The sequence below is a fragment of the Adiantum capillus-veneris genome, chromosome 21 (genome assembly GCF_014529385.1).
Source record: "Adiantum capillus-veneris isolate H3 chromosome 21, ASM1452938v2, whole genome shotgun sequence".
In the NCBI taxonomy this organism is placed as follows: domain Eukaryota; kingdom Viridiplantae; phylum Streptophyta; class Polypodiopsida; order Polypodiales; family Pteridaceae; genus Adiantum; species Adiantum capillus-veneris.
The window spans coordinates 143,925,533-143,939,146 of NC_140951.1; the positions used below are offsets into that span (position 1 = coordinate 143,925,533).

Below are 13,614 nucleotides of genomic sequence, written 5' to 3' on the forward strand. Positions count from 1 at the left end.
GGCCAGAGAGCCACCCCTCAAACCAGCACTCAAGAAACCTCCTACTCCGAGGATGTTTATAGAGCAAGAATTGGAAAAGGTGGTTGATACACGGATTACTCAGCTTTTTTACACGAACAACAAAGCCAAAAAGCACGACAAAAAACAGAAGAAAGGAACTGACTTCCCGGGTTATTTGGGTCGTCAATCTACTTTTGCCTCAGCAAGAAAGCAGAAGAAGCATGTGCATTTGAAGGAGTATCCAGTTCTTCTTCTTCTTCTTCTTCTTCTTCTCACAGTTCTTCTAGCTCTTCTGACTCCAGCGAAGAAGACAGGAAAGGGAAAACCGAAGCAAAAAGCAAAGCTTCGGAAAGGGCAAGAAAAAGGCAAAGAAGCCTAAGTTCCCCCCAGTTTCTGACAGTTCTACAAAGGACTCGTCTTCAAATAGTTCGGACTCCAGTGATCGCAGATTTTACGCAAAGAAGAAGCATTTCTATAAAGCCAATCAATATGACTTTCTCGAAGATAAAAGCAAGAAAGTTTGAGAATTTAAATAAGGTGGACAGTCAATTAAGTTTGACACTTTTTCTGGGTTCCGAGATGCTTCGAGGGCTTTGGCCTTCATCCAGCAGTTTCATATAGGTTTCTCTGGAGGGCATTACACAAAGCACTCCAAGATTCGGAGGGCTACCTCTTTCTTCAAGGGAAATGCTCAAACATGGTGGTCCACCCTTCTATTGAACAAGAAAGCCCCAATTAAATGGCTGAAATTTAAAAGGCTTTTTATTTCTTCTTGGCTGACTCGGGAGTACGAACGAGATATACGAATTGCTTATTTAAGAGGATCTCGTTTAAAGAACAGATTGAGCGGTTTTGCTGCGGACTTCCTACAGAGATCCGAAATCACTGCTTAGAACAAAAGTCAGATTCTACTCAAGAATTGATGGGTCATGCGAAACGAGGTTTTGCCATACATTCAGGCAGTCTCACTTACCCAACATATAAGATCATGACTCAGAGAACCGAACAAACTTCTAATGATGAAAGTAGAAAGAAGAAGAGCCCCCAAGAAACGAAAGATAAGGATGCACGACCCCAGCTCACTCTTCAGGAGAGGGCCAACTATATCAAAGAGGGGAAGTGTTTTGGATGCGAGGAACATGGGTACATCTCCACGAAGTGCCCTAAAAAGGCAAAGAATGAACAAGATGAAGAAGGCCCAGAGAGTTCGAAAGCAACTAAGAAACGTGGACGAAAAGGCAAGATGAAAGCAAGACTGGTTCCAGATTGCATGGGTACTGACCCAAGCACGATTGATGAGAGTACAGAACTTTGCCGAGCGTGGGGCAAAGTGGAAGATCAAGAAGCCTTGATTGATGAAGGAGCCAAGGCCAAATTCATTTCACCTAAATTAGCGGCACGGCTCAAGATTACACCCAATCGGATGGGACCACAAGCAGAGGCAGTTCTAGCGGCACCCGACAGGGACGTGGCCATTACACCTGTCTCATAATCTCATTGGCAAACTTCGATTGCAGTGTCAAGGGTATTTGGGGCATAAGGACTTCTACATAATGCCCTTGGAAGGTTGTGTTGTCCTCTTGGAAGTCCCTTGGTACCATAAGAACAACGCCGTGGTCGATTATCAGGTGAAGAAAGCGACATTGACTACTGAAAAGGGCCGAACCATTGTACTTGATGTGAAACTTAAAGGAGAATCTGTCCCTATTGTATCGGCTTCGGTCGTTTCAAAATTAATGAAATCCAGTCTGTTTGTTTACTCTATCTTTTTGAAAGAGTTGAATGATGAACATAGGACAAATATGTCTGAACTTGATAAAGAACGCAAAGATTTTCGCCACACTCATGCCAATTGCTTTCCTGAGGGCCTGCCACGCAAGTTGCCACCAGCTCGTCCTGAGTATCATCCCATTGATCTGATACCTAGAAGCACACCACCGAACCAACCACCTTACCGTGTGAGCCGAGCCCAGAATGAAGAAATTATGAACCAAGTGAAAGACCTCTTGGAAAAGGGTCTTATCCAGTCGAGTACTTCACCTTACTACTCTCAGTTATTGTTGGTTTTGAAGAAAGACGGATCTTGGAGAATGTGCATTGATTATAGAGCTCTCAACAAAATCAGCATCAAGAACAAATTTTCGATTCCTAGGATCGATGATATTCTAGACCGACTACAAGGATCCTCTTGTTTCAGCGGGATCGATTTAAAGAGCGAATATCATCAGATCCGAATCGCGCAGGGAGATGTCTACAAGACAGCTTTTCGGACGACCTTCGCTTTATTTGAATTTTTGGTGATGCCTTTTGGCCTTACCAATGCTACAGTGACCTTTAACCAAATGATGGGCAGTATTTTCAGAGAGTACAGATTTTTTGTTGGCACTTTCTTTGATGACATTATTGTCTTCTCCAAGGATAAGGCAAAACATAGAGAACGTCTGCTACACGTCTTTCAGGCATTGCGAGATCACAAGTTGGTGATTAATGCAAAGAAGAGTGGATTTTTCCTACCACAGATACACCTTTTGGCACACATTGTCTCAGTAGCAGGAGTGCAGATGGACCCGGCCAAGATTGAGACTATACGTGATTGGCCGGATTTAAAGAATGTCCATGAAGTTAGAAGCTTCTTGGGCTTATGTTCTTACTACTGGCAGTTCATTAGAAAGTTTGCAGAGGTTGCTTCCCCTTTGCATATCTTGACACAGAAAGGAGTCCCTTTCTCGTAGGGTTACACAGAGGTGACTGCCTTTCAGACATTGAAAGAGAAATTGACTACAGGACCAGTTTTGACTTTGCCGGATTTGCAAAAGTCATTCGAAGTATATTGTGATGCTTGTGGTCATAGTCTGGGTGCGGTCTTAATGCAAGAAGGCCATGTCATTGCCTATGAGAGCCGATTGTTTTCAAGGCCGGAATTGACAGCACAGATATATGAGAAAGAGCTTTTGACAGTTATCCATGCTCTTACTCAGTGGTGACATTACCTCCTCGGAGCCGATTTTACGGTCTTTACAGATCACCAGAGTTTACGCTACTTCTTGTCACAGAAGCAGCTATCGGAAAAGCACATGTGGTGGGCGAACATCTTGTACTTCTAGATTGTCCATGTGCAGGGACAGAAGAACTTGGTGGTAGATGCTTTGTCCCGGAAGCCGTTGGTCTTGGCTATTTCCGCGATACACCATAGAACCTGCGAGGATATGGTCGATCAGTACGCCACAGATCCTGATTTTGCAGATGTATTCGGTCGAATACAGAATGGGGAGGTAGTAGCGGGATATTCCATTCGGGATGGCTGCTTGATGAAGAAAACGATGTTGTGCGTTACACAACTGTTGAGGGAAAAGGTTCTAACCGAATGCCATTGTCCACCAATTACGGGTCACCGCGGCATTGATACCACCTTGAAAGGTGTAGAGAGATACTTCTTTTGGCCGAGACTCAAGAAGGACGTGGACGATTTTGTACACAGTTGCTTGGTATGCAAGAAGGTCAAGTTTGACAAGCATAAAGCACAAGGATTATTACAACCTTTACCCATTCTCACCCGCCCCTGGGAAAGTATTGCTATGGATTTCATTTTTGATCTCCCGAAGACATAAGAGTGGGCACGATGGTATCTGGACTGTTATTGACAAATTTAGCAAGCAAGCTCATTTCATTCTAGTGAAGAAGACAGTCAAGCCGGATCACTTAGCGAGACTGGTCATTGCCCAAATATTCAGATTACATGGCATGCCTGAGACAATTGTCTTTGACAGAGATCCCCGATTCACGAGTTTGTTTTGGAAGGCAATTTGGAAGAACATTGGCACACGATTGCAGTTCTCAACAGCTGGGCAATCTAAGATTACAAATTCAGCCGTTCTGGATTTACTGAAGTCTTACATTTCGGATCAGAAGACTCAATGGGAAAAGTATTTGCCCTTGGTGAAATTTGCCTAGGAAGGCGCCATTTGAGATTATTAAAGGTGCTCCAAAGGTTCCACCCTTCTTAAGCACGAAAGATAAGATTTTTGAAGCCGACCAGTACACGAGGGACTTGGACACTGCTCTTGCAAAGGTCTAGGAGGCCTTACAAAAATCTCAAGAAAGACACAAAAAGGCAGCAGATCGACATCGTCGCGATTTGAAATTAAAGGAGAACGATTGGGTGCTCTTACGTTTTGAGAAGGCACGCCTGAGAAAGAAAAAGGGAAAGGAGCAGCTTTTTCCAAAGCTTAGCATGAGATACTATGGACCTGTAAGGTGCAGCGGAATGAATGTTTGTACTTTGCTCAAGATGAGTGCTCCGAACTGTGCTCAAGGTTCCTTTTACTTATGAAAGGAAGAGCCTTCTGTTCCTTTAGTGAAAGAGTGCAATGGACACAAACAAAGTGAATGGACACTGTTGGAAGTGCATGAGACTGAGAGATAGAGAAAGACGAGAATACAACACCAGAATGTTGTCAAACCCTCCTCCGAAGGCCCCACTCTCCATGGCGAGAGCGGTCTACTTATGATTGCACAATCTCTACAATGCTTGGACTTGCCGACGATGTCGACGCCGATGAGGACGACGACGAGATGGGCTGAAATCTGAAAACGCTAAGGGCTGAAATCTGCAAATCTTGTATTTGTTGAATTCTGACTCTATGTCGGTGACGATGTCGATGACGACGGTATGACGACGACGCGCTAAAAAGGCAGATGCTGAAATCTGCGTTTTCCGGGCTGAAACTGTAAACCTTGTGGAAACTGACCGTGCGGCGAGGAACTGTTGCGGGAAGGTGAGATCTGCGAGGTTCGGGATTTGATCTGCGATGTCTAAGGACTGAAAACTGAAAACTTGATGGTTCTTGATGTTCCGTTGCGGTCTATCTGCAAAACGCTGGGGCTGATCTGCAAATCAAAAACGCTAGGGCTGAAAATGGTTCTGCTGTCGCCGGATGTCCTGCAAATGCAAAACGCTAGGCTTCTTGTTGAGTCTTCTGTCGCCAGGGATCTGCAAGAGCAAAAACGCTCACTGATCTAGTCCAAAAACGCTAGGTGGTTGCTGTGAAGCAAAAACGGTAGGGCTTGGGGTTCTGCTAAGAAGTTGCCTGTTGAGCGAGTGCTCTTGCTGCCTCTTCTGCCAATTAGTGCTAGTCTAGGTTTGCTTATATACAAACTTACTCAATTTGCCCTACCTACTTTCCAACAAAAGTCGCTTAAAAATAATAAGTGAAAAATGTCAAAAATAGGGAAAATAGGCTAAATGCACTGGAAAATTCCCCTGAAGGATTCTGATGGATTCTAATGGGAATGCTTATGATCATGTTGTGTGCAATCAGAGGATATGCATCTACACTAAGTGATTGGGCATGCACGGTCTGCGAACAAACTCACAAAAGTGCCAGAACACTTCTAAATCTAGACTGACTGGACTAACTGAACCCTTGTCTTGTTGTAGCTTGTCCACAGACACATAGGGTTGGATGTGTCACGCGACAGGACCTTTCCAGATAAAAGAAAAGATAAATGATGTCCCCTTTAGACTGAAGCTCCCCGATACTTGGAGGATTCGCAATGCTTTTCATGTGAGTCTCTTGAAGCCTTTTAAAGGCGATGTGCCCGATCATGGGGAGCCAAATGAGCAACCCGCGAGGAGATACTAGTTCCATACTGATATTGGTACATAAAGATAGAAAGATAAAAGGTAAAGCGAGAAGGCGGTTCTTGGTTAAATTCAAGAAATATCCTGCATTGGATGCGAAATGGATGGAGAAGGAGTACCTGACATATACTCCTCAGATTGTGAATCTTTACCTTGAAGCATTCGGTTTAGTATAGTCTATTCCGATAGAACCCCGATTTCAACTTGGGCAGAATTTGGTGCAACGGGCTTGCACAAGAGGGGAGTCACTCCGCTCCTTTGTCAACAGATTGCCCCGATTTTTGATAATAAAGTCACTGATGTCCCTATTGGGTTTCAAGGATACTCTGAGTTGACAATATTCTGCTATAACGACTTTAAGATTTGAGATTCCCGATAATACGATACTCATTTGTACTTGACTTGTTTAAGTGCAAGAACTAATAGACGAAATGATTGCAGCATTTCAGTCTGATAAATCTCTATAGACATGATTGCAATAAGGACTAGTTAATCGAGCATCTGTGAGGTCCCGATTGGATCTAGATGCGATTACTAAATACGTTGCCGATTAATCACGGTCTGAATTTGGAATGAATTTTATTTTTTTGATGCGATTTGTCTTGTGATGTCTTGTATGTGACTGTCGATTGGTACATGTGCTAGATGTGTTGTTCCTAGTGCGTCGATACTAACAGTCAGTGTCTGCTAAGACAGTTTATGGCCTCTGTTTGTTTTGCAAGCGTAATCGAGGGCGATTACAATGCTTTCAAGAGGGGGGTATGTTACAAATGGGTGACGTGGCATGGCCCTAGACATAGACAGCAGAGAACACACACCCCCCCCAACTGGCAAGCTCGTGAAACGTGGAGATAGGCTGACGTGGCAGCAATGGAAAACGCGAAAGCTGTGACACGTGGCAACTATAGACAACTCCGTGAATTGCGGCACAAAAAGCAGAAGGCTATACGGAAATCTGCTTTTTAAGCAGGCTGATTTGAGTGGGCTGAAATTGGCAGCTTTTGGGGCTCAATTCCTTTATTTTTCAAGGCTTTTCATTGATTGCTTTTGGGGCTCTGCTTTTGGGCATCCCTTGTAACTTATAAATAAGTGGGCAGGGCCCTCACAACTCAGAGCATCTGGACGCAGAGTTTGAGAGTGAGAACCCTCCCACTCTCTTGTACTTTGAACACAGATTAATACAAAAAGAAATATTGAAAGGGATGCCAGTCTTTGGGGCCAATATCTCTAGGCACGGAACTCCGCCGGGCCGTGTTGAATCAATTGTGAACGGTGAATTGTTTTGAAGAGAATCTCTGCTGTGTCGCGGTAGAATCTTGACTTGAAGTGTCCAAGTTTGTTACATTCTTTATGGCTTATGCCCTATAAGACAAAGCGGTGAAGACGGGAGCGCGCCCGATGCGGGATGAAGTAAGGGTGGGAGTGGCTAATAAATCAGGGGTCGGGACACAAAGATTCTTTGAATAAAATTAGGCGTAAACTTTTGAAAGCGCCGGTTTGCTCTGTCTGATCTTTGGTGGGACCGATATGATTCCAGAAAAACACGCTTGAAGCTCTGATAGCGCTATCACGAGACAGGCACCACGTGCCAACGGAAAAGATCAAACTGAACGGACTTTTAGCACTTCAAATAACAACTGAACTGAAAGAGATAGACGACACGAGATGGGGAATGGCAGAGTTCCACCCCAGAGAGTACTGGCCCCAAACCTTGGCGCCCCTTTCGATATTTCTCTATATTACTTGAAGTCAGTTACTAGTACAATGCCGGTACTTGTGCTCTGCACCTTCACCTGGAAGAGTGCCAAAGACTGAGCCCTTTGTACTTATTTAAAGGCCCTTGGCCTTGAAAAGCAGTTTAATGAAAAACTCGAAACTCAAAAGCAACTGGCTCAAAAGCTTGCGCCCAAAAACAAGCAGCACGTTTTGCGAAAATTCGTATAACTGCCACTTGGCACTGTCAACGGAAATTGTGGAAACCAGTACTGCTGCCATGTCAGCATGTCAGCGTGAAATCCGGGATTCCGTACAGCTTTGCCACATCATCAACCTTTACGCAGGTGAGTGTGTGCGTGTGGTCCTGCATTATTTTTATGCCTTTAGGTCCTTTGGGCCCCATCGGACCAAGTCCCAAAGGTTGCAAGAACTTTTACTTCTTCTATTGCTTCTTTTAAGGGTTTAGGACCCTCAGTCGGGATGTGCTTCATAGAAAGTGAAGATGTTATCTAAGATACAGCAGTCTTGCACAAAACCTGTCTGCGAAGCATGGATGAGATCGGCCATTAAGGGTTTCAAGCACATACTAATCGTGCGAGCGAAGCTCTTATACACAGAAGACATGAGGGTGATCGGTCTCCACTGTCGAGGGACAATCCATCTCCGCCTTTTGGTATAAGAGAAATAAGTCCTGAACACATAGAGACAGGCATCTCTCCTGTGTCAAATATGCGTTGCAAACCTGAAAGCATGACGGGGCTATGTCACAGGGCGGGCACCACGTGCCAACAAAAAAGAACAAACTGAACAAACTTTTAGCACTTCAATAACACCTGAACTAAAAGAGAGAGAGAGAGAGAGAGAGAGAGAGAGACGACACACGACATGGAGGGGCGGAATTCCACCCTAGAGAGTATTGGCCCCAAACCTTGGCGCCCCTTTCGATGTTTCTTTATATTGCATCAACAAACTACAAGCCGGTACTCCAAACTCTGCACCTTCGCAAGGAAGCATGCCAGAGAATGAGCCCATGGCCTCATATTTAAAGGCCCTAGGCCCAAAAGCAATTTACATGAAAATTCTTCGAACTTAAAAGCAATGTCCAAAAACTGCCAACGTAAATCACGGAATTCAGTACAACTACCACGTCAGCAATCAACGCAAAACGCGGAAGTCCATACAGTTTGCCACGTCATCATGTCAGTGCACTTTTCAGAGCGTCCGTACAAGTCTGCCACGTCATCAGTTGGTTGCGCAAGCCTTTGTGAGTGTGAGTGTGTGTGTGTGTGTGGGTCCTGCTTTATTTTAATTCCTTTATGTCTCTTCGGCCCCATCGGATGGGGTCCCATAAGTTGGTAGGACTTCTTCTTCTGTTGTTGCTTGTTCTTCTTAGGGTTTAGGCCCCTCGGCCGTGATCTTAAGGTTGGCTCTGGTCAGCAGTTTGTGACATCCCCCCTTCTTGAAAGAGAGTAATCGTCCACGATTACAGCATACCTGCAAAACAACTCAAGTTAGCTCAAAAATTTCCGAGGGACAATCAGTTTGCTATTTTTTTTGTTAAGGAGTTGGCTTCTCCTTTCAGCTCTTTTGATCAAGGAGTTTGCTTCTCCTTTCGGCTCTTTTTTTATCAAGGAGTTGGCTTCTCCTTTCATCTAGATCGGAACTCTTGATATGTTGGCATAGTAAAATTAGCCATCACACCGAGACCGCATTGATCTTCCACGGGTGTCTTGATGCACTAAAGTTACATACCCAGGCAATCTCGTCCAATTAGGAATATTCAGTGGTTGGCACATCACAATGCAACACAAATGCTCACATATGCATGTTACAAAACACAACAAACAACACCGTTGAGCACTCCCCCGAGACAAACGGTCTACGGTATGAAGCTACTGAACGACTACCTCGCCACTTCCCCCGCAAATAACCTAAAAAGGTCCAAGCCATGAGCTCAGAGGACTGTACAACCAAACGCTCCCCAGACTGCAGTCTGCGTCACTTGGAGGTTCAAGCATACAACCAAATGCTCCCCAGGCATCGGCCTGCGTCGTTCAGAGGTTTTCTAGCATGGACACTCCCCAGACATCGGCCTACGTCGTTCAGAGGTTTTCAAACATACAACGAAACGATCCTCAAGCATCGGCTTGCGTCGTTCCGAGGTTTTCAAACATACAACGAAACGCGGAAATCCGTATAGTCTGCTACGTCATCATATCAGCGCAATTTTCGGAGCACCAGTACAAGTCTACCATGTCATCAGTTGGTTGCGCAAGCCTTTGTGTGTGAGTAAGGGTCCTGCTTTAATTTAATTCCATTGTCTCTTGGGTCCCATAAGTTGGTAGGACTTCTTCTTCTGTTGTTGCTTGTTCTTCTTAGGGTTTAGGCTCCTCGGCCGTAATCTGAAGGTTTGCTCTGTTCTTCATTGTCTTGACACGTCAGTTGTTTGTCGGCTGAGAGTATCCCAAAAACTCAAAAAGAACTGTCCAGACAACCCGTCCTCTCCGGGACAAGAGACACTATCCAAGCCCACCACTGCGTCATGCATCTATTGCATAGTGAAAGGGGCTAGTAACATATGGCACATAGCCTCGTAACCACGGGCTACACATGAGACCAAACCTCTTCTCTAGCACACAAAATATCATCTGTAAGATGGTCAAGAGTAAACAAATGCTCAAAATAATCCAAAGCTATGTGAAGGACCTCGTCAAAATATGTATGTAATCTCTCTACACAATCACGTAAGGCTCTAATGGAAGTCCCAGGGTTCGGATTTCTCAGTCTGAATGTGACTAAGTGTCTCTTTGGTGTCAACCTCACGCTCACCCAGGAACTCATCTCCTGGAAACTCCTCAAGCTGTCGACGAATGCAGCTCAAGTAGTCTTGTAAGTTGTAGGTACGTTCTCTGCAAAACAGGCGTCGTCGCCGCTCTGCAGTGGTCTGTCTACAAGCCTCAGAGGACGCAGTGATGCATGTAAGCACATGGGATGCTAGGTCTAAAAAAGTAGTGTCCAAACATTCCGAATCAGCTGAGACAATGAAGCATCCTCTTAACACCAAGTTAGGTATACGCGATCCACGTCTAGGCATAAAGGAAATTTCAAAACTCAAGAGCAAAGAAACTGGGGCATGATCAGAGAGTCCTGTGCCAGGCCAAATCATAATTGTATCACCATGGGATGCTACCCATGCGCCCACATAAAATCTATCTAGTCTCTCTAGCAGACGTCATGATTGCCGTCTAAAACCACAATGACTGTGGAGTGCAATCATCAAATGAAATATGCCAAGCAACACTCTCTCTCTCTCTCTCTCTCTCTCTCTCTCTCTCTCTCTCTCTCTCTCTCTCTCTCTCTCTCTCTCTCTCTCTCTCTCTCTCTCTCTCTCCCCTTCCATTGCACACTCTGACAAGAAGATCAATCTTTGCCCATATTGAGTGGAGGTATACCATTAGAATTTGCTAATTGAAGAACTATGACCCCAATGTCTTTTCCAATTGATAGAAGGCACAATAGCAGGCCCTATTCACTTTGGAAGTGAAAAGCAGTTTACCTCGTAAAATTAAAAGCGAAAGCATCTGTCTGTCATGAAATAGCCTCATTTTGCAAAAATGTCGTCCTAAATACAACCATCTTGAAGAAAACAGTTTTGCAAAGCATGAATAGAATCTAGCAAGAAAGACCAAAACCAGGCACTGATCACTCGAGCCACAAGAGAGAAGAGTGAAGGGCCTCCACTATCTGAGCAAAGTAGCATATCCTTCCTTTGGGAGAAGAGAAGTCAAGCACATAGAGGCAGGTATCCGTCTGGCATCAAAAATGTGTTGGTGGAAACAGTGGCATAGCAACATCCTATAATTCAAAAGAACTGTCAAGAGACCATTGTCCCCAAGAAAGGAGGTAAGATCAATGCCAAAAACCAAGGATTCAAAAAAGCTGGGTATCTGAAGACCAAATACCAATAAGCTGCTCTATGAGATTCTCTTCAAAGAGGAGAGAGTCAAGACTCCTCAAACCACAACCTTGCGCAAAGAGGCAGGAGAAAAGAATGTGCAAGGATACGGGGGGCATGGTCAAAAAGCAGAGACTTGCCAAATATACAAAGCCCCCTATCAATTCTGCTGGCTGCCAACATAAGAACAGTCCAACTGCTCTAGCAAGTGCCCACTCTGACAACGAAAACCCTGCAAATCTTGCATTGACCAGGACTACGTGCAAAAGAACGTGAGTGCCAAGTACCTACAGACCAGAGTGAAAACAAGAATCTGTCCTTGGCATCCTGCTCTCTTTGGAGGCAGTGGTAAGACAAGGGGGCATACCAGCCTGACAGTCATCAATAAATCTACATTATTGAAACACCCCCCCCCCCCCCCCCCCCCCCCAAAAAAAAAAAAAACATGTATCCATGGGAGGAAGGTCACCTAGTATCTACTGTCAAAAGTAAAAACAAATCGCCCACAAACATCCCTCGGAGCATACTGGCATAAAGCCGATCAACGCATCAGCAAATGAGAAGAAAAACCAAAAAGCCGCCATGCATAGAAGAAACCCATCCATGCAATGCCTAAATGCATGCCTGTCTAGCGTGAAATAAGAGCCAATAGCAAGTTCCAACTATGAGCAGTTCTGATGTAGGTGAGTAACATTATTATGCCTATCCTTCATTTGCGTAGGACCTAACGCAAAGAAAATACATATGTGTCTCCATGTGTGAAGCATTTGCGTATGCGCAACTGCAAACATTAAAGAAAGAATCCATGAACAGTTTTGCACATGTCAACGTATATAAGCGCATTTGCCTATATCTATGGAACTTAATCGGTAAATACATATCCTTCTATGTTCAGACATACAACTAAGAAGAAAAATGAACAGTTTGTCATGTCTAGAAGTGTGAAACATGCTCAGGGATTTAGCTGCAATGAACATTTCTACAATACAATGGATCTTGACATCTAAAACCTATGGCTTGAATTTGAATTGCCGTCTAACCTTGGAGTATATATACCAAATACGAGACATAATCAGAACGTTACAAACAAAATAAAGAACTCACGAGGTCGTTTTCATTTGTGACACCTATGCCCTTGCCAAAAGCAAGATAAAGCTCCTTGGGGTCACCCTCCATTTGTGAATCAAGGTCACGGAGTCTGAGGAACCAGCGAATCAAAACCTTCTTCATGCCGCTCTGTTTTTCCTCCCAGAGCTTAATGATTTTACCAATGTAAGGCTCTCTAGGACCATTGTAAACTTGGACATTGTCATAGAGCTTGTACTCAACACCTTCACTGAAGAAGGAATAGTAAAAGATATTCGCTTTGGTAGCAGAAACCTGGATTGTTCCCCATTGAATATCTGCCTCCTCGCTCATGCTTACACCCTGCATGCAGCTGGAAATGAGTTCGTCACGGTTTTCGCTTTTTGGTTTAAAACCTCTCTCTCTCTCTCTCCCTCTTCAGTTCAAGACTCGCCAGATTGGTTATGTCGTTGCCACTTGGGAATGTTCCTTCCTGCGAATGCTCTTCTTTCTTCTTCTTTTCTCTCTCTCTCTCTCTCTCTCTCTCTCTCTCTCTTAAATTACCCCTTTAGAAGTAATTAAATCCAAGACATGCCAAGGGGGACATGAAACTAAGCTTAGGTAAACCCTAAGAAGCACAAAGGACTAAGCTAAACGTTAATAAAAAGAAGAGTAGAAAGCAAAAGGATTCACTCACAATGTATGCCCAGACAACCCTCGTCGTCTATAAAGGCCAGACAACCCCTTTATATATAAAAAATATGTACCAAGTCTTTTTACTTTCCAATTTCATTAGGCACACTATCACCCTTAAGTTTTGCATTATAGATGTTGTCGAGTCTTTTTTATTGTTCTTTAAATTATAGAAACCCTTATAGATGAGGCCAGACAACCCCTTTATATAAAACAAGTGAAAGGGTCACGGTGACTTTCTAAAACAATAAGAAAATGATAAAATCATAAGGTTGAGTTTAACTAGAATTATATAAGGTAAAGCATTGTTCATGAATATCTCTTTTATTAAGGGACTAAGTTTCCTCCTTGCAAAGAAGCAAACAAATAATAATCGAATTTTTGAATTTGCAAGATTTTTTAACTAAGTTCTCACATAATTCACCATTTTTCTCCCTTTTACCATGGTTTGCTCATTTAGTGTGTGTGTGTGTGTGTGTGTGTGTGTGTGTGTGTGTAAAATAAATAAATATATTTATGTGTGTATGTATGTATATGTATCGAA

At 43.8% G+C, this 13,614-nt stretch overlaps 1 protein-coding gene across 5 annotated transcripts in view; it reads right to left on the bottom strand.

Moving 5' to 3' along the window:
- The window catches only part of LOC147431873 (protein ANTI-SILENCING 1-like), a 54,392-nt gene extending 41,379 nt beyond the window's left edge, over positions 1-13,013 (bottom strand). For 2 of the 5 annotated variants that reach the window (XM_086494345.1, XM_086494344.1), the window contains exon 1: positions 12,417-13,013. In XM_086494345.1, coding sequence (XP_086350471.1) covers positions 12,417-12,746 — 330 coding nt within the window. In that variant the 5' untranslated portion in view covers positions 12,747-13,013. The remainder of the gene's footprint in view (positions 1-12,416) is intronic. The other 3 variants (XM_086494343.1, XM_086494342.1, XM_086494341.1) reach the window with 3 other exon arrangements.
- Positions 13,014-13,614: the final 601 nt, after the last annotated feature.